The following is a 17709-nucleotide window of genomic DNA, read 5'->3' on the forward strand; positions in this document are numbered from 1 at the left end:
ATTGCAGGCTCATATTTATATGCAACATTCACACAGTTTGGGAAATAAAAGAAAATGGTATGTATGCAGAAGTTCCAAATGAATGTTAAAATATTTCTTGTGCTTGTCATTCAGAGGACCGAGTTACAGGAGCAGGGGCTAACTCTGGAGGAATGGCTTCCCTCTGCCTGGATCACTGACACGGTCCCTCGGAGATGTCCTTACATACCCCAGATGGGAGACGAGGTACACACCCTCCGTGTCTCTGTCAACACATGTGCACCACATGTCTGCTCACACCAAAACACGGAATCATGTTTTACATAGCAACATGGCTGAAAGGCCGCACCGAAGATAGCGGCACCGTGTGTCTGTTATGCTCATTACACATAAGAGAGCAAAGGGCCAGACTGACGAGCATTGCTATCTGTAGTGGTTATAGGCCTGTAGCACACATTTAATTAAGTTTAAGTAGTTTTACATGTCAAGACATATAACACTTTTTTCTTTTTTTTTTAATGCAGTAAAAACCACAATCTGTTGTATATTTGTGTGTGTTTGCAGCTGTACTACTTCAGGCAGGGCCATGAAGCTTATGTGGAGATGGCCAAACAAAAAAAGATTTACAGCATCAATCCTAAGAAGCAGCCCTGGCACAAGATGGAGCTCCGGGTAAGGAACCGCCTGACAAAGATGGATTTAAGTATTGCTGAAGAGAGACATCGCTCTTTAGGTCCCACCTATCCGGAGATTTATATGGCCTCTTTATTTGTGTGCCCACAACCACAGAGGAGAAAGTCCTTAATACAATCATAGTCGAGCCATGTAACAACAATCAATGCAGGGCTCACGTAGAGACAATATAATCAGAGAGGTATTCATTAAGATGAAGAGAATTCAGCTTAAAACTTCAAGTGATGCCTCCCCTCTAATAAAGGTCCAATATTATATCAATTCTGATTTACCTTTTTTAATTATAAAGCAGGTTTAAGTGCTATTTAAATAGTGTGCAAGTGACAAACTGCTCAGGTCATTGAGAAATGCACACGGCCTGTATTCTGCACCTGTCCTGTTTGGACTTCTGTAAATTTGTGATGTCATAAACTCACGCTCATGTCATCGGTCCACCCTCAGCCCGGCCCACTGTCCAATCACGTACAAAGAAAACCTGTGGTTGGCCTGGGTGTGTCACTCAGAAAAGAGTCAGCCAATCAGAACAGAGGGTTATTGGTGTCAATGCCTCTTAAAGAGGCAGACACAAAACAGCCTGTTCTTGGTTTTCCAGAGAAGCTTAACAGAGATGTAAAATTATATTAAGATGGTTTTTACTACTTAAAATAATTTCATATGGATATCAATACTGTAAATATACAACTGGAAAATGTGAGGCCGTTAAATATGCCGTATCCTGTTTGAGATGTAACATTGTGACTGACATTTTAGTGGTGTAATCTTCTCAGCGACATTTCTCTTTTAAGAATGCTGAATTTCCGAGATAATGTCTAAAAAGCTGAGCCCACTAGGAAAGAAAATGACAGAGGGATACATAGATGCAGCCTACAATGGTGCAATCATTCACTGTCCTTTCATTGCTCTGAACAATCTAACACAGTCTTTTTCCTTTTCTTACAAACCTCGGACCGGTGCGTCTCCTTTATCACAGACACTTGCCTGGTTCATGTGGAGTTGAATCTTTTTTCTGACCTAAAAATGTCTCTTCACTAAAAGAAAAATGTCTGCTGAGTTCAAAGTTTCCTCCCTGTATATGAAACTGAAAAGAAAAGGAAAAAACACCAGACACTTGACAGCAACAGCTTACAAGATTTGTATTTTTTGTATTTTTTTTTTTACTTTGTATGCATTTCCTTTTTTTTTTTTCCCCATGTGAGGAGGCAGAAATAGCTATTTCTGTGCAGACAGCGGACCATAATGCATTGCAGGCACGGCGTACAGGGCTGTGAATGAGCTGGTTTTAGGTTTATGAAGTGCTCTTCTGTATCTTTTATTTGTACTTTGACAAGCCACACATGGCAACGATGAAGCATTACTGTCACTTTTTTGTCAGCTGGAAAAACTTGCTCACACTTTTGCAACCTACACACACACACACACACACACACACACACACACACACACACACACACACACCACCTAAAACCCACTGAACTTGGGGCTTCCCTTTGGAAAGGCCAGGAAATTACAAAACAAAATAATACAGTAACAGAGTGCACATACAGCATTGAACAGGGTTCCAGTTTTTGTGAATGATCTCTTTAGTGAGTAAATAAGTTGTGCTCATTATTTTTTTATTTTTTTTATTTTCTTGTTTGTGGCGTTCAGGAGCAGGAGTTGATGAAGATAGTCGGCATCAAATATGAGGTCGGCTTGCCCACGCTGTGCTGTCTGAAGCTTTCCTTCTTGGACCCCGACACGGGCAAACTGACCGGAGGATCCTTCTCTATGAAGTGAGTAAAGACTGCAATATTTATCAAACACGTCTCAGCTTTTAAGACAAAGTGATAACACAGAGGTTTCTGACCCAGAACATTGGGACACTCTTTTAATATAAGCTGCCCCCTGTACTACTTTAAAGTGTGACATATCCTGTGCTTTTTCAAACTTTCCAATTTTCACTTTCATTTTCACTTTTTTCTTCAACATTGAGATTTTTAGTGCCAACCGAGTGTGAAACTCTTCCCCGTTCTCTGTACAACTCGCACTTTAGCAAAGTTTAAAGATGACTTAATGTTTTACATTAGTACCCATTTTTACACAAACAGTGAATCCAGTTGTAATTGCCTGGCAGTCTGTGATATATGATAGTTGCACCTACTTCAAAGCTTGAACTGAACTTGTTTGTCTTCTTGCAGGTACCACGACATGCCGGATGTAATCGACTTCCTGATTTTACGGCAGCAGTTTGACAACGCCAGAAAGAGGCAGTGGAGTATAGGTCAGACTTCTTTCACCTTTTGTGGTCGGACTTAATACACTGCTCAAAAAAAAAAAAAAGGCAACACTTAAACAACACATCCTAGAGCTCAATGAATGAAATATTCCAGTTGAAAATCTTTATTCATTACATAGTGGAATGTGTTGAGAACAAAATAACAAGAATGATCAATGGAAATCAAAATCATTATCCCATGGAGGTCTGGATTCAGAATCATACTCAAAATAAAAGGCTGATCCAACTTCTGTGGAAATTCCTCAAGACAAGTTAAAATGAGGCTCAGTAGTGTGTGTGGCCTCCACGTGCCTGTATCACTCCCTACAACGCCTGGGCATGCTACTGATGAGACGACGGATGTTCTCCTGAGGGATCTCCTCCCAGACCTGGACCAAAGCATCAGTCAACTCCTGGACAGTCTGTGGTGCGACGTGGCGTAGGTGGACGGAACGAGACACGATGTCCCAGATGTGCTGGATTGGATTCAGGTCTGGGGAACGGGCGGGCCGGTCCGTAGCGTCGATGCCTTCATCGTGCAGGAACTGCTGACACACTCCAGCCACATGAGGCCGAGCATTGTCATGCATCAGAAGGAACCCAGGGCCCACTGCACCAGCATATGGTCTTACAATGGGTCTGAGGATCTCATCCCGGTACCTAATGGCAGTCAGGGTACCTCTGGCTAGCACATGGAGGACTGTGCGGCCCTCCAAAGAAATGCCTCCCCAGACCATCGCTGACCCACCGCCAAACCGGTCACGCTGGAGGATGTTGCAGGCAGCAGAACGTTCTCCACGGCGTCTCCAGACTCCGTCACGTCTGTCACATGTGCTCAGTGTGAACCTGCTCTCATCCGTGAAGAGCACAGGGCGCCGATGGAGAAGCTGCCAATCTTGGTGTTCTCTGGCAAATGCCGATCGCCCTGCACGGTGCTGGGCTGTAAGCACAGGCCCCACTTGTGGACGTCGGGCCCTCGTCCTAATGGAGTCTGTTTCTGACAGTTTGAGCAGAAACATGCACATTAGTGGCCTGCTGGAGGTCATTTTGTAGGGCTCTGGCAGCGCTCCTCCTGTTCCTCCTTGCACAAAGGAGCAGATAGCGATCCTGCTGCTGGGTTGTTGTCCTCCTACGGCCCCCTCCACGTCTCCTGGTGGACCGGCCTGTCTCCTGGTGTCTCCTCCGTGCTCTTGACACTGTGCTGACAGACACAGCAAACCTTCTTGCCACAGCGTGCATTGATGTGCCATCCTGGATGAGCTGCACTACCTGAGCAACTTCTGTGGGTTGTAGACACCGCCTCATGCTACCTCTAGTGGTGAGGGCACTGGCAAAATGCAAAAGTGACCAAAAATCATCCAGAAAGGATGAGGACAGAGAAATGGTCTGTGGTCACCACCTGCAGAACCGTTCCTTCATACGGGTTGTCTTGATAATTGCCTCATTTCTACCTGTTGTCTATTCCATTTGCACAACAGCAGGTGAAATTGATTCGCAATCAGTGTTGCTTCCTAACTGGACAGGTTGATTTCCCAGAAGTGTGATTGACTTGGAGTTACATTGTGTTGTTTAAGTGTTCCCTTTATGTTTTTGAGCAGTGTAGAAACATGTACAGTGGAATCAAATATAAAACATCCCATGTTTCTAAAGACCTGAACAGTTGTGTGGTGTGTGTGTTCAGGTGACAGGTTTCGTTCAGTGATCGACGATGCTTGGTGGTTCGGGACCATTGAGAGCCAGGAGCCCTACCAGCCTCAGTATCCTGACAGCCTGTTCCAGTGCTACAATGTCTGGTAGGATCACAAATTCAGTTACTCTGTTGTCAGTCGGGTCGCAGGTCAAATCACAACAAAATATCTACACAGTCGTATATTCACAGGATGAATCTGTTGTAGTTACACTATCAAGGAGAGCTGCAGCATCAAACTCGGCGTTCTTCATTTTGAACAAATGAAAGGACACCGCATGACAAGCTGCCCACAGGCAGAAGGGGCACAAGTGAACACAGACATAACGTGTGTGAAACGGAGACAAAAGAAATGCTTCAGAAACAAGCGGGAATGGTGATGAAAAGGAAGTGAAGTGTCACATTATCAGTTTGCAGATTCAGAGGTGATGATGAAGTGTCTGAGTGGCAAAGAAGTATCAGACCCTCTGAAACTGCACGGCAGAAAGCAACATGACTTAACTATAACTGTCTCAATCACCACCAGAGAGTCTCTGCTTCTCTATCACACAACCTTCATAACATGAGACACACCGCTGTGTATGGAGAATATTTAACGGGCACTCAGAGGCTGCAGAAGAAATACGGATGGAAAATCTCTGAGTGAGACTCTTGCTTCTTATTTTACTCCGTCATGCAGCACCATGTTCCAGAACCAAAGGGAGAAAATGGGACCAAAACTGTAATTAATTAATCTGTTTGAGTCACAGAAATAATAATAATACTATTAATAATAAACTTTATTTGTATAGCACCTTTCATAGAAGAAATGCAGCTCAAAGTGCTTCAAAGCAAGAGAATTGCATGCAATGTTTCACATGAAAACAGGCATAAAGGAGCATTTATAAATATAAATAAGAAATGAGATGCATGAGAACAGATCAAATTAAACACAGAGTTAAAATATAAAATAAAGCGATGTGCATTTTAAAGATGCGGTAGTTCAAGTGCAGGCAAGTGCAAGGGAGCTTCAAGAGTAGCTCGTTAAAGGCTGATGTAAAAAGATATGTTTGGAGCTTTCTTTTGAAAGTATTAACTGAGCAGCTTCCCTGATATCTAACAGCTAGTTTGTTCCACAGCTTTGGAGCGTAGCTGACAAAAGCTGAATCCCCAATTTTCTTTCGGATGTTGCTGGGAACCTCCAATAAACCAGCAGCAGATGATTTCAGTGTTCCTGAAGGCTCATAGTTAACCAGACAGTTAGAGATGTGACTCGCTCTGAACCCATATAGAGCTTTGTGTGTGAGGAGGACCTTAAAGTCAATCCCGTGTCTTACAGGCAGCCAGCGCAGAGCCGCCAGAACTGGACTGATGTGTTCTCTCCTCTAGGTTCTGGTTAATATTCGAGCTTTGGATGAGCTGAAGTGAAAATTTCAACCATTTTCTTTTTTTTGGGGGGGGGGGGTCAGTGCAAAAGTGTGAAAACTTAGTTCCCACTACAGCTGCTCTCCGTGTACCGAGGATCATAGTGAATCCTGATCCATGGTTGAACACAATACAAAATCTTGAGTTGTTTCATGTCACAGGACACATTCCCGTTCATTCATTATGATGCTGGTATCTCCTCTCACAGCCTCCATTAACCACATAAACACCTCCTGACTTGAATCCTAAGAAACAGATTCATCCTGGATGACAGTTTCCTTTGACATAATGAACACTGACCTTTGTTTTGCATCTCTTCTCTGGACTTTCATTGTCGGTGAACGCTCTAATGTGAAGCACTAATAAGCCCATTGTCAGTTTGAGTCATTGTTTTTTTTTTTTTTTTTTGCTCTCAACTGTGAGCGCTTCAGGGTCACATATTATGTAGGAGAGCTCCATCAGTGCTGACGAAACAGCATCATCAACTATGTAAAATACAAAATAAATTAATCTGATAATGCTGATGATTCATATCGACCCTGTTTCCCGTCTAGCTGGGACAACGGAGACACCGAGAAGATGAGTCCTTGGGACATGGAGCCCATCCCCGATGACGGTAGGCATCTCACGGTACACATCATGCTTCAGCGCGCACACACTGAAACTCTTTTTTTTTTTTTTTTTTGACATTTCACAGCTGCCACAGATTTTTCTCCTTGTCTCGCTGCAGCCACGTTCCCCGAAGAGTTGGGTATGAGCGTCCCGCTGGTGGAGGAGGAGCAGAAGGAGCTGCTCTACGTCCCTCTGGACGGAGAGTGGGGCTGCCGCACACGCGCAGACGAGTGCGAACGCATCATCAAAGCCATCGACCAGCTCTGCACGCTCGGTATGACGTCATCAAGCCCTTGTGAAAATAACAGTCACGTGAGCAAAGGAGATGTGAAGTTAAGCCACGGTGGCACATTTCACGTGAAGGAGCAGCGGCAGCACGACTTCCCAACACGAGTCACCGCCCCGAGCCCGGCAGGGCCTCGGATGATCATACGTTAACAGGAATAAGCTGCGAACACTTTGGGCTAAATATCGAGGCGCTCGCCAAAAAAATTCCCGTTAAGTGATGTAATGTCATATTAGGCACAGACTTGGGATTACTGCAATCCTCCCATTGAGCGGACGGTAGTGTGAGGGCTCCCTCTAGTGACAGCGGGGGGGAGATTAAACACACACTGAAGCACCGGCAGCCGGTGCTCTTAATCCTTCTCGACCTCTCCCTGTAACTCCTACGCTTCATGCTGCAGTTGGCTCACCGTGCAGTTTATTTGAACTCTTTTTGGTGCGTTTCGAACATCTCAAATGAGAATTGTATAAAAAGGATAAAGATGTGAGTTAGTGTTTCTTTTATTTAAAAGGAGACAAAGATCCTTCTTAGTTAAATATCCTTACCGACACTCGAATGAACTAAATTAAACATACATCCTCAGACCATCCAGCTATGTTGTTTTTGACCCATCTCGCAAATAAAAAATAATTTTAGCTGTGTTCATTCTGAGTATTACTATCTAATAATCCTCTCTTCTCGCGTGTTTCTCTTTCATCCACCGTACGAACTCCGTCAAGACGTGGCAGCACCGTTTGCCTTCCCAGTGGACCTCCAAGCTTACCCGACATACTGCACAGTGGTGGCCTACGTCACCGACCTCAGCACGATACGCCAAAGGCTGGTGAACCGCTTCTACAGGTGACCTCAGCTCAGGTTGTGGCAGAGCAATGTGTGCTTGTGAAAGAGAGAAGGTTTGAACAGGCGTGTGTTTTTCTCCCAGACGGCTCTCCTCTCTGATGTGGGAGGTTCGGTACGTCGAACACAACGCACAGACGTTCAACGAACCGGGATCGTTCATCGTCACCACGGCCAAGTTCGTCTCTGACCTCATGCTGCAGTTCATCAAGTGAGTGTGTGAAATGGAGAGACACAACAGTCTGTGTGTGTGTGTGTGTGTGTGTGTGTGTGTGTGTGTGTGTGTGTGTGTGTGTGTGTGTGTGTGTTGTGCTTAAGGGGAGATAATGTGAATGACTCAACATCTGATAACATCTGAAATGTGCCTCCCTTGATTTTAAACATCCAATGTTTCATTAAAGAAAATAATAATAGTATAAAAAAAAAAAAATCACCCATCAAAGACGTGCTTCTAATAATACTGAAATTGCAACTCAAATAAATATTAACTATAATTAATTGGATTTAGCAATTTGATATTCACATTTGATAAGAAATGAGACCACTCTCTCTGTTTTATTTGGAAGGTCCCACAACATTTTCACTGTCCTGACTCAAGACCATTTCTGCTCTCTTCTTTATTTCTTGCTCAGGGACCAAAGTCTGACTGACCTCATGCCTCTGTACAAAACCATGAAGAAGGCCACCTTCTCTGACTCTGAAGATGAGGTGCGTTTCGATATACAAAATTAGGACGCAATTTATCTTAGAATTACCCAGGACATTATCTTTACCAAACATATCAACAATAATACACGAGCTTAGTAGAGAAACATGTTTTTTTTATTTTTGTGATTGTTGCGATCAGAGATGTTTGAATTTTGCAGCATCATTTCTCGAACTTGTGATGCAATTTGTTGAGTTTCAAATTCTTGGGGGAGAAGATTTGTGGAAATTGGTAAGAAAAAATTACGGGATTTCTTTTAAGCAAAAACACCATGAGCCATAAAGGTGACGTAGCTTTACAAAACAGTCTGTGACTATCAGAGGACACACCGGCTTCATCTTCTGTAAAATACATTCTTTAAACGCTTTTTAAATCATTTTAATTCAACACAAAAAGGAAGTCAATCTCACAAAACTGTATAAAATGTAATTTAACACACTGTAGGATGAGACTGACACAAGGAAGCGTGATGATTGGTGGCATAATTCTCACGATAAGACCACATTTCCCATAAACACTTTCAGTTCTGCCGTTTTTTTCTGGTCAACCAGCATGTGGTTTGTTTTGATGATGACAGGGGAGGTGGAGGAGCCTTGTTGACTGTAAATGAAGTTATTTTTGTTGTTTGGAGAGGTTTGTTTTCTGTTACTACTTTACTGAGTAGCTTTGCTGCTGACAATTTTGCAAAATTGTAAGTTCCTGCAAATATTTTGGAGACCGGTTGAATTTGCATTAATCATTGTGACTGCAGATTCCTCGAGGGACTCGTGACCTTTATCACTTCTGTTCCTTTTTCTGATGTAGGATGATGAGGAAGACGATGAAGATACTAATACTCCTGGAACATCCACACGAAACCACAAGGTAACCTATCTAGCAGCGACCACGTTTCCATTTCTTTTAGACTTCTGTGCACATGGGTGGAAACGAACCAGACTAAACTTAAAAGTGTCACCTAATAACACATAATCCGGCCTCTAACGACGAGGACGCTGTTTTATATCAGCTTCTGCAATTCACTTTTGCTTTTTTTTTTTTTTTTTCGCGTAGGGTCGTCGACCCACGCGGCGCCAACTGCGAACCCGACCTCCTTCGTACGACCCTCACGCGTGGAGGGGCCGCTGTAAGGAGCTGCTGGATCTCATCTTCCAGTGTGAAGACTCGGAGCCCTTCAGAGAACCTGTAGACCTCCAAGAGTACCCGGTACCCAACTCTCTCTTGTTAAATGAAGTCTGCCACGCACATGTGAACTGTCCCTCCTCAGGAACAAACTGAACGTCCTGTGCGGTGGATCAGATTCAAGCTCATTAGGCCGACGCTGCTTTGCATTTTCAGTTACCTTCCGTGGTCCTGCGGTCTTTCTGTACCGTCAGTCTGGAGGATAAGTGGCTACAATTCAATTACAGCCGGAGCGGCATGAGAGGCGAACTGATTGTTTGGTCTGAAGAACAGGCCTCTTCATTCAGAATCTGTAATGAAGACCAAATTGAATAGATGTACAAGTTGTGAAGGGGAAAAAAAACCGGTGTGAACAGACTAATAGCTTCACTTCTCTTATTAACAGAAGAACAGTGGAATTCTTTGGCCCATAATTTTCCCTTTTAGGGGCGTGCCATATCATATCCTTCAGAAAAATGCCGGTATGACTTTTCAGACGATATAAAAAAAAAAAAAAAAAAAAAAATTCCGACCTGTTGACGTAATGACGTCATAGCGTTACGCAGCAGAACTGTATGACACGTCTGCAGCTTATCGAGCAACAAGCATGGCTGAGAGCTGCTGTACTCCTCCGCTGTCTTCTCGGTGTTTCACACCGGGCAGTTCACACGGAGCGTCGGCCGCAGACGCTCAGGTGAACAGGTTGAGCCGCCACGAAATAAAAAGTGCAACAAAAGCCTAAAAGTACTTTGTTAACGTCGGGTAAACGTCGACCCTTAACTTTATAAAATCGGGACTAACCGTCGCCGAACCTGCCGACAGCGGCGAGGAAGCCGTCATTGTGCAGCTCTCCAAATCCCCCCTCAGCGTTGCGTTCAGGATCGGCTCACTTCGTCGATATAACGCAAGAATACCCAGATATGTCATATTATTTTCGGGCCATATCGCCCCGCCCCTCCTCCCTTCTCTACCCTCTCTTACTCTGTCTCCCTCTCCTCTGCTCCTTGTGCTCCTCCCAGGACTACCTGCAAATAGTGGAGTCGCCGATGGACTTCGGCACCGTCCTCAACACGCTGAAGGAGGGAAAGTACCAGTCTCCCATCGAGCTCTGCAAAGACGTCAGGCTCATTTTCAGCAACTCCAAAGCTTACACGCCCAGTAAAAAGTCTCGGGTGAGAGCCTCATGCGCAAACATCCTCAAATCAGCCACCGCTGTTAAACATGTCTCCCCCCCCCCCCCCTCCCCCACAACCCTCCCCAGTATGACATTTGATTCAGTATGATCGTTACTGTGTCTCCAGATATACAGTATGAGTCTGAGGCTCTCTGCACTGTTTGAGGAGCACGTCAGCTCCATCCTCGCCGACTACAAAGCCATCCACGGCCTGACAGATAAGCTGACCAGACAAGGCACAGACAGGCAGACACGACACACCACAGACAGACAGACCCGGCACGCGATGAAGAGGAGGAGGAGGAGGAGCGAGTCTCCCACAAGCAGCACTGCATCCAGGTAGAAACGACCTTTTTTGGTCGGGGCTCATTTAAAAACAAAATATTTGACTCATTTCCTCCGCGGCTTTGAAGCGAGATCTTGCGTGACCCTGACGCGACCCTCGCTTCCTTCTCGTCCCGCCTCTAGCCCAGAGAGGAAGAGACGCGTGTCGTCCAGGGTGACTGGAAAGAGGGAGCCGTCACCAGCTCCTTCCCGGTCCTCCTCCCTGAGGCAGAGCGTCCCCGTGAAACCGCCGCCTCAGCTGGTCAACGGCAAGGCGGACACGCCGGCTCCGGGGCGCACGCGCAGTGCCGCGCGGCACTCCGCGCACTCCACACCCTCCTCATCCTCCTCGCACAACATCACCAACAGCACGCCGAGCGCAGCGGGTGAGACCACACATACACGTAATGAATTAAATTCACATTAAGAGCAATGAGAAGACGGTTTGTGATTTTTAACAGAAAAATTCATTTGCCATTTCTGTCTCGCGAGTTAGATGACAGGATTCATTTCAGCTGTAATCTCCGGACTTCATGCATGAAGCTCGGCTGTCGAGCGCTTTTTGTACCAAACGAAACGATAACGTATGACGTACATTTGTGAGCCTTGGAGGCCGGCACCGAAGTTGCACGCACGTTTGCGACCACCGCCCCGAACGCCCTTGAAATGCTTCATGAAAATCGACGACTCTGCACGAACAGACCGACGCGTTCTCGTTTCAAGAAGGGCAGAACGTCTCCGTCCAAGGATGGAAGAGAAGCATCGAGTCGGGAGCACGACCGGACGGGTTCTTTGACATTCGCAGAGTTTGTGCACCGAGAATTTGATCCCGCAAGGTCAGACTGTGTTCAACTCTGATGTTCTGATGGAAAACATTGGCTGAACTGTGGCGCAATGGCACGTCGGTTCTCCAACATTACAACGGTGTGCTCGGACCAGTGGTCACCAAAAATGTGTGCAACTCGGGTGCCGACGTAAGCGATGTAACTGGGAGGACTTACTCACGCAGGTTACAGCTTCTCCCTCCTCATGTACACATCACGGTGCTGGAACAGGAGCAGTCTCACTATTTTTGATCCACCCTGGTATTTCCCCATTGTTAGTCTTTATGCTGAGCTAACCGGTGTCTGGCTTTATATTTACTGTATACCAGGTTTTCTCACTTGACTTCTTCTTCTTGACAAGAAAGCAAATGAGTGTTTTTTTTTTTTTTTCTTCCCCAAAATCAGAAGCTTATCGCTACAAGTTTATTACCAACACTAACGACAACACATTTGACGTCTTTATTGTGTTTTCCTGCCGTCACTCAGAGTCCACTCGCTCGTTGCGGGCCCATTCTTCGGTGTCGGCTTCGGCGCCGGCAGCTCCCGAGAAGGTGACACCGTCCCAACCCACAGAAAGTAGCAGTGGAAGCACTCGTCGGAAACTCAGGACGCCTGTACGACTCACACCTGGTAAGAGATGATGTCACAGAGAAGCGACCGCGTCACGCCCAGGTTTACGGTGGAAGTCATAAAGTACACGTTTATTGTCACCCGCCTCGACGTCTTCTTCCTCTCACCCTGCCTTGTCGATCCTTTTCCCTCTCAGTCGCCGCCGCTGCCAGCCCGCCGCCTCAGAGCACCGCCCACCTGAACGGCCACGGCGGTCACGTGACGCTGGGCGTGGGGCGGAGGGGGCGGAAGTCCCGACCGGACCCGCCGCCGAGTCCCCCGGAAGCCACCACTCCGGCCAGCCCCGCCAGGCCGCGGGGCCGCCCGCCGGGAAAGAAGAGGGGCAGGAAGAGCAAGCAGGAGCTGGAGGAGATGAGAAGGAGCGGCAGGCGCAGGAGCGTCACCCCCGACGACGAGCTCGACCAATCCACGGGCGACGAGGGCGGCACGTCTTCGGCGCAGGAGGCCTCGGCGCTGTCGGACTCCGGAGCGGCGTCGACGCCCAGACGGCGCGGCCGGCCGCGAGTGGTAAGAACTGAGGAACCGGCTCCTCCCGCCGAGTCGCCCGAGCCCTCGCCGCTCAGGAGGAGCAGCAGGAGAGCCAACGAGGAGGTCACGCCTCCTCAGCAGCCTGCCGCTCAGCGGTCCGGTCAGAAGGAGTCTCCGAGCGAGGAGGCGGGGGAGGGCGGGTCCATGCGCACGCGCAACCAAGGGCGACGGTCGGCCTGGTACATGGAGGAGGACTCTGAGGAGGAGCAGAGGCAGCTGCTGTTCGAGGACTCGTCGATAACCTTCGGCACCTCCTCGAAGGGACGCGTGCGCAAACTGACAGAGAAGGCCAAAGCCAACCTGATCGGCTGGTAGGAGAGCCGAGCGGCAGGCGGAAATCTCGACGCAGATGCCCGGAGCCCGTGCGGCGGAGGAGCAGCGGGGCCGAGTCGGCGACGTCACGCTCGGCGTCGTACGCGTTCGTGTGTGTGCGCATGTGTGTGTCCAGCTGCTGCCGTTCCAAGCTCTGGAGAGTTTACCTGTCCGCCCCCCGTCTCTGATCCCGCCTCCCTCCGTCTCCGCCCGGGCCGCCCACCGGTGCGACAGCCGATGGATTGGCATGTCTGTTGGTTCCTCCTGCGTTATTGATCCATGTTGGATCCCACGGGAGCGCGCGGAGTCTTACGATGGTGTCGTTGGGACTCGCTTCCCGTCCAGTGAACCACTCTCGACCTCCGTCTGACCTCTACGCGCAGGTTTGGCGTCAGATCGGGGAGTCGAACAGATTTTTAGTACTTGAAAATATCACGAGGAGACCGGATGTATCTTATCTCACTATTTTTAAGGACTTTTCAAGCGGCTCTGCTGTGTCAGTCAAAGACGCCCGCGGAGCTGAAACCATCGGCCCCCACCCTCCCCTCCCCTCCCCTCCCGTCCCGTCCCCTCCTCTCCCCTCCCGTCCCGTCCCCTCCTCTCCCCTCCCCCTCCTTCATCGTTCCGTTCTTTTTTCTTTTTCTTTTTTTTATACAACCCGCTCTGCTTTTTCTAAGATTTGTACGTAACGATCGGCTCTCTGTTTTGGAAGTCTTACACGTCGGCTGACCTGAGCGTGTCCGTCTGCGCTAAAATACCAAATGGTGTACCTCTGTAGGTACTGTAGATCTGTAGGTTTTGTTTACTATCGATGTGCGTCTGGTTTCTTTTCTTTTTTTTTTTTTTTTCTTTTCTTTTTTTTTTGCATGTTCATTAGAAAGAGGAAGCATCTCTTTTTTTTTTTTTTCTTTCTTTTTTTTTTTTTGTCCTCCCCTGAAGATGTTTTGGAGAAAGAAAAAAAAAAAAAAAAAAAAAAAAAAAAAGGATGCGTGGGTGAAAGGAGTCATTTTACGTCCACACGGATGAACGCGTCCTCAACATTAGCAATACCTTGTGCCTTTATGTCTTTGGTGTGGGCGCGTGTGCGTGCATGTACGTGCGCGCGTGCTTTGGCCTCCGCCCTGCAAAAGTACATGTGCCTGTTTGCGTGCGTCGTGACGACTGCGAGCGTGTGTCGTCGAGGGAGCGCGTGCGAGTGTGTGTTTTTACAACACGGCGGGAGCGTGTCATTCACTTTCAGCGTACAAACAGTGGCATACAGTTTGATGGTTGTGAAACCTCCTCAAAGAAATGTATTTATACCGGTTGAAAAATAATTAACTGTTGTTGTAAACATACCATTATTCATGTCGATATATTATCCTATAACCAACCTATCGTCAGTTTCTACTTAAAGGTACAGAGGGGGGGAGGGGGTTGGGCGGGGGGGGGGGGGGGGGGGGCGGAGCTTCGGGCGACTAGCTTTGAGATGCACTCACCACAGACCGGGTTACCAATGCAGTCTTAGGGAGTAACCGTGTGTACAAAAAAAACAGTGAACTTTTTCAAATATCAGTATGTTTCTATGGTGACCACACGTGCACACATCACACGCACACATCACACGCACACACACACACACACACACGCGCGCACACACACAGTTCTGTCTCGCATGTTCTAGCACTTTGTCATGCCGGAGGCAAAGAGGACGGGGTCGGACGGAGAGCAAAGTCGCGTATTCATCTTTCTGATTGTGCGCCTTTGCTACTCCGACGTATTCAATCCTCCGTTTCTCCTTTTGGGGCCTTTTTTTTATTTCTTTATCTTTTTTTCTTTTTTTTTTAACTTCCTGGTTCTGCTCGTCGTCGCCGGGTTCAGAAACTGGACTTCGGGGACCGGACCGGAACCGACAGGCTTGTGAAAACGAGAAAAGGACTTGAGGAATGAATAATCTGAGGGGCGACAAACATACTATGTCACTCTTTGTACACACAACATAACGGGCCGAGTTTATAAAGATGGCCGCCTCTGGTTTTTTTTTTTGTTGACGTTTTTCGTCCCCGCAGCGCAGCGAACGCCAAAATCTGCAAGTTTCTGTTCTTGTCGTGGGGAAAACTGGACAGCGGCGTCTGCTTAAACCCGGTTCATGTCATAGGTCACATATTACTAAACATATATCTCATGTGTTTATCGTTGTTTTTTTTTTGTCATGGATTTGTCAAAATGCCAAATTCTGTCTTTGGGCACTGAAGTTTTAGAACATGGCTTTTGAATGTGTTTATTTCCTAAAGAGGTTTTATTGTTTCCATAGCGAGTATGTTGATCTTCTTTACATATAATGTGTCAAGTGTTTTGTGTCCCTGCCATACAGGACGACGTATCAGTGGCGAGATCTGTGGAGACGGAACGGTGATTCGTGCTCTGCCGCATTTATCATGAACAGCTTCTTTCTTTTTTTTTTTTTTTTCTCTCTCTCTCTCTCTCTCTTTGTTTATATTGTGTATATGAAGAGTTTTATTCCAAACACTCACTCCTTCCTCCACAAGCGACAGACATGAAAGTACGTTTTATTATTGAGGTGTAAAGGTTATGACCTTTGCCCATGAAAATATTGATCTTGCGGGCAGCCATTTCGTTGGCTTCGACGGTTCGCTCAAGGTTTTCATTCAGAAAACGAATCTACAAACTCTTCATAGGCACATAAAGGTTTCGATTATTTTCAGTCTCAAGTCACAGATAGTCGTCGTGGCATGATGTTGATTCACAGATTATGATGCGTAGAGTGTGGGCGCTGAACTGCTGACTCGGGCTTCTCAAACGCGAGGCGTGAGCTCGCTTTAAAAACACGCGAACATCTGAGGAGGCATTTCGTTCAGGTTTTTAGTCTTTAAACATAAAATAACACACAAAAAAAAAAAAAAAAATCTAAACCCCAATACTAAAACTACCAACAAAATCAGGAGCTCTCCTTTTACAACACTTTCTAAGCAAGGTGTTTTAAGAAATCGTACGGATATTAATTTAGAACAAACAGCCACAATGCAGCGAGCCCGGAGCGGCAAGATCTCACAGAAAGCCGACGAGCTTATCATAAAGCCAGAGTTGAACTCATGGCAGCGCAACGCTCTACTTGTGTAAAGCGGGCAACAACAACAACTGGTGGCAGAAAGAAATGAGACATTTTCAGTGCGCGAGTGGAAGAAGTGCAGCTCCTCGGTTTTAATGTCCTTCGTGGACCGACTGGCTCAAACTGATGGGCTGCAGGTCCACACCTGCACCGGCCAGTAAAACGAGGAGCGAGCCGAATGCCTGCAGGAGAAACGCGGCGCATAATCGCCTCACATCTGCCTAAAGGGGGAAAGTAACGGAGCCGCCGAGGGGGAAGGGGGACGGGGGCACGGACAGAACTCCAGAATCACAAGTGTTTGCAGGATATTAATGATGCCGCCATCTTCAATTTGGAACGCGTTTTGTCAAACTTCTGACCCGCTACGTAGCAGCTTCAGTACCTTTTAACCGCCGACGCGACAGATGAGGACATATTAGCGTTATTCCTCGCCCGGTTGTCCCGTGAAACGGTCAAAGTGGGCGTCGGGTGTGCTCGTTCTGCTGTCGCAGCCGCTTCGTCGCTTAACCGCGTCGGCACGATCTGTAATCATCCGAAAGAAAGGTCGCCACAGCTGGCTGGGGTTTGGATCGTGGTCTCAGGAGAAGTTTTGAATCACTGACTCAGCAGTTCAGAGCAGCACTTCTACCCTGACCCTGCATCCTGGAGCTCACGGTCACGTCATTTTAACACGGGCCTGTACTCGCGCGCGTGTGTGTGTGTGTGTGTGTGTGTGTGTGTGTGTGTGTGTGTGTGTGTGGCAGAGTTGTGCCGTTTGTGGCCTCTGATCAGGTATCACGGTGTTTGGTCAAAGGTTAAAGGTCACAGTGGGTGTATGTGAGAGGGTGTGTGTGTGTGTGTGTGTGTGTGTGAAGTGGCTGCATGTAAACCACCAGGAAGCGTTTTGGGATGTTTTAAGTTGTAATGGGGACGTGTGGGCTGGGAAGGAGCAGAACAGGAACGGGACAGGGGGAGCGGGAGGGGGGAAGAGGGGCGTCACGTGACTTGATTGATGAGGTTGTCTTTGTTAGTTTGGATACTTTTTATATATAAAGAAATTAATGCAAAAAAGAAGCATAAAGCTAGAATGTATGTGTAGGGGAGTACTGCTGTCCTGTTAGTTCATACCAATATTTTAAGTAAATAAACAGTTGTGTTTCCATATCCACTTTTTCTTCCTGTGGTTTGTCTTGTAGCATTAAAAAAAAAACAT

At 47.0% G+C, this 17709-nt stretch overlaps 1 protein-coding gene across 2 annotated transcripts in view; it reads left to right on the forward strand.

Moving 5' to 3' along the window:
- phip (pleckstrin homology domain interacting protein) overlaps positions 1–17664 on the forward strand; it is a 41663-nt gene extending 23999 nt beyond the window's left edge. The window contains exons 24-40 of one of the 2 annotated variants that reach the window (XM_069158601.1): positions 115–225; positions 544–651; positions 2320–2444; positions 2850–2932; positions 4608–4719; positions 6572–6633; positions 6715–6903; positions 7635–7755; positions 7838–7963; positions 8385–8460; positions 9263–9322; positions 9509–9661; positions 10636–10788; positions 10918–11129; positions 11259–11500; positions 12425–12568; positions 12705–17664. In XM_069158601.1, coding sequence (XP_069014702.1) covers positions 115–225; positions 544–651; positions 2320–2444; positions 2850–2932; positions 4608–4719; positions 6572–6633; positions 6715–6903; positions 7635–7755; positions 7838–7963; positions 8385–8460; positions 9263–9322; positions 9509–9661; positions 10636–10788; positions 10918–11129; positions 11259–11500; positions 12425–12568; positions 12705–13411 — 2784 coding nt within the window. In that variant the 3' untranslated portion in view covers positions 13412–17664. The remainder of the gene's footprint in view (positions 1–114; positions 226–543; positions 652–2319; positions 2445–2849; positions 2933–4607; positions 4720–6571; positions 6634–6714; positions 6904–7634; positions 7756–7837; positions 7964–8384; positions 8461–9262; positions 9323–9508; positions 9662–10635; positions 10789–10917; positions 11130–11258; positions 11501–12424; positions 12569–12704) is intronic. The other variant, XM_069158602.1, reaches the window with a different exon arrangement.
- The last annotated feature ends 45 nt before the right edge of the window (positions 17665–17709 follow it).

The sequence above is a fragment of the Embiotoca jacksoni genome, unplaced genomic scaffold, assembly GCF_022577435.1.
Source record: "Embiotoca jacksoni isolate LCO1_2020_lvr unplaced genomic scaffold, fEmbJac1.0.p SCAF_23, whole genome shotgun sequence".
Taxonomy (NCBI): domain Eukaryota; kingdom Metazoa; phylum Chordata; class Actinopteri; family Embiotocidae; genus Embiotoca; species Embiotoca jacksoni.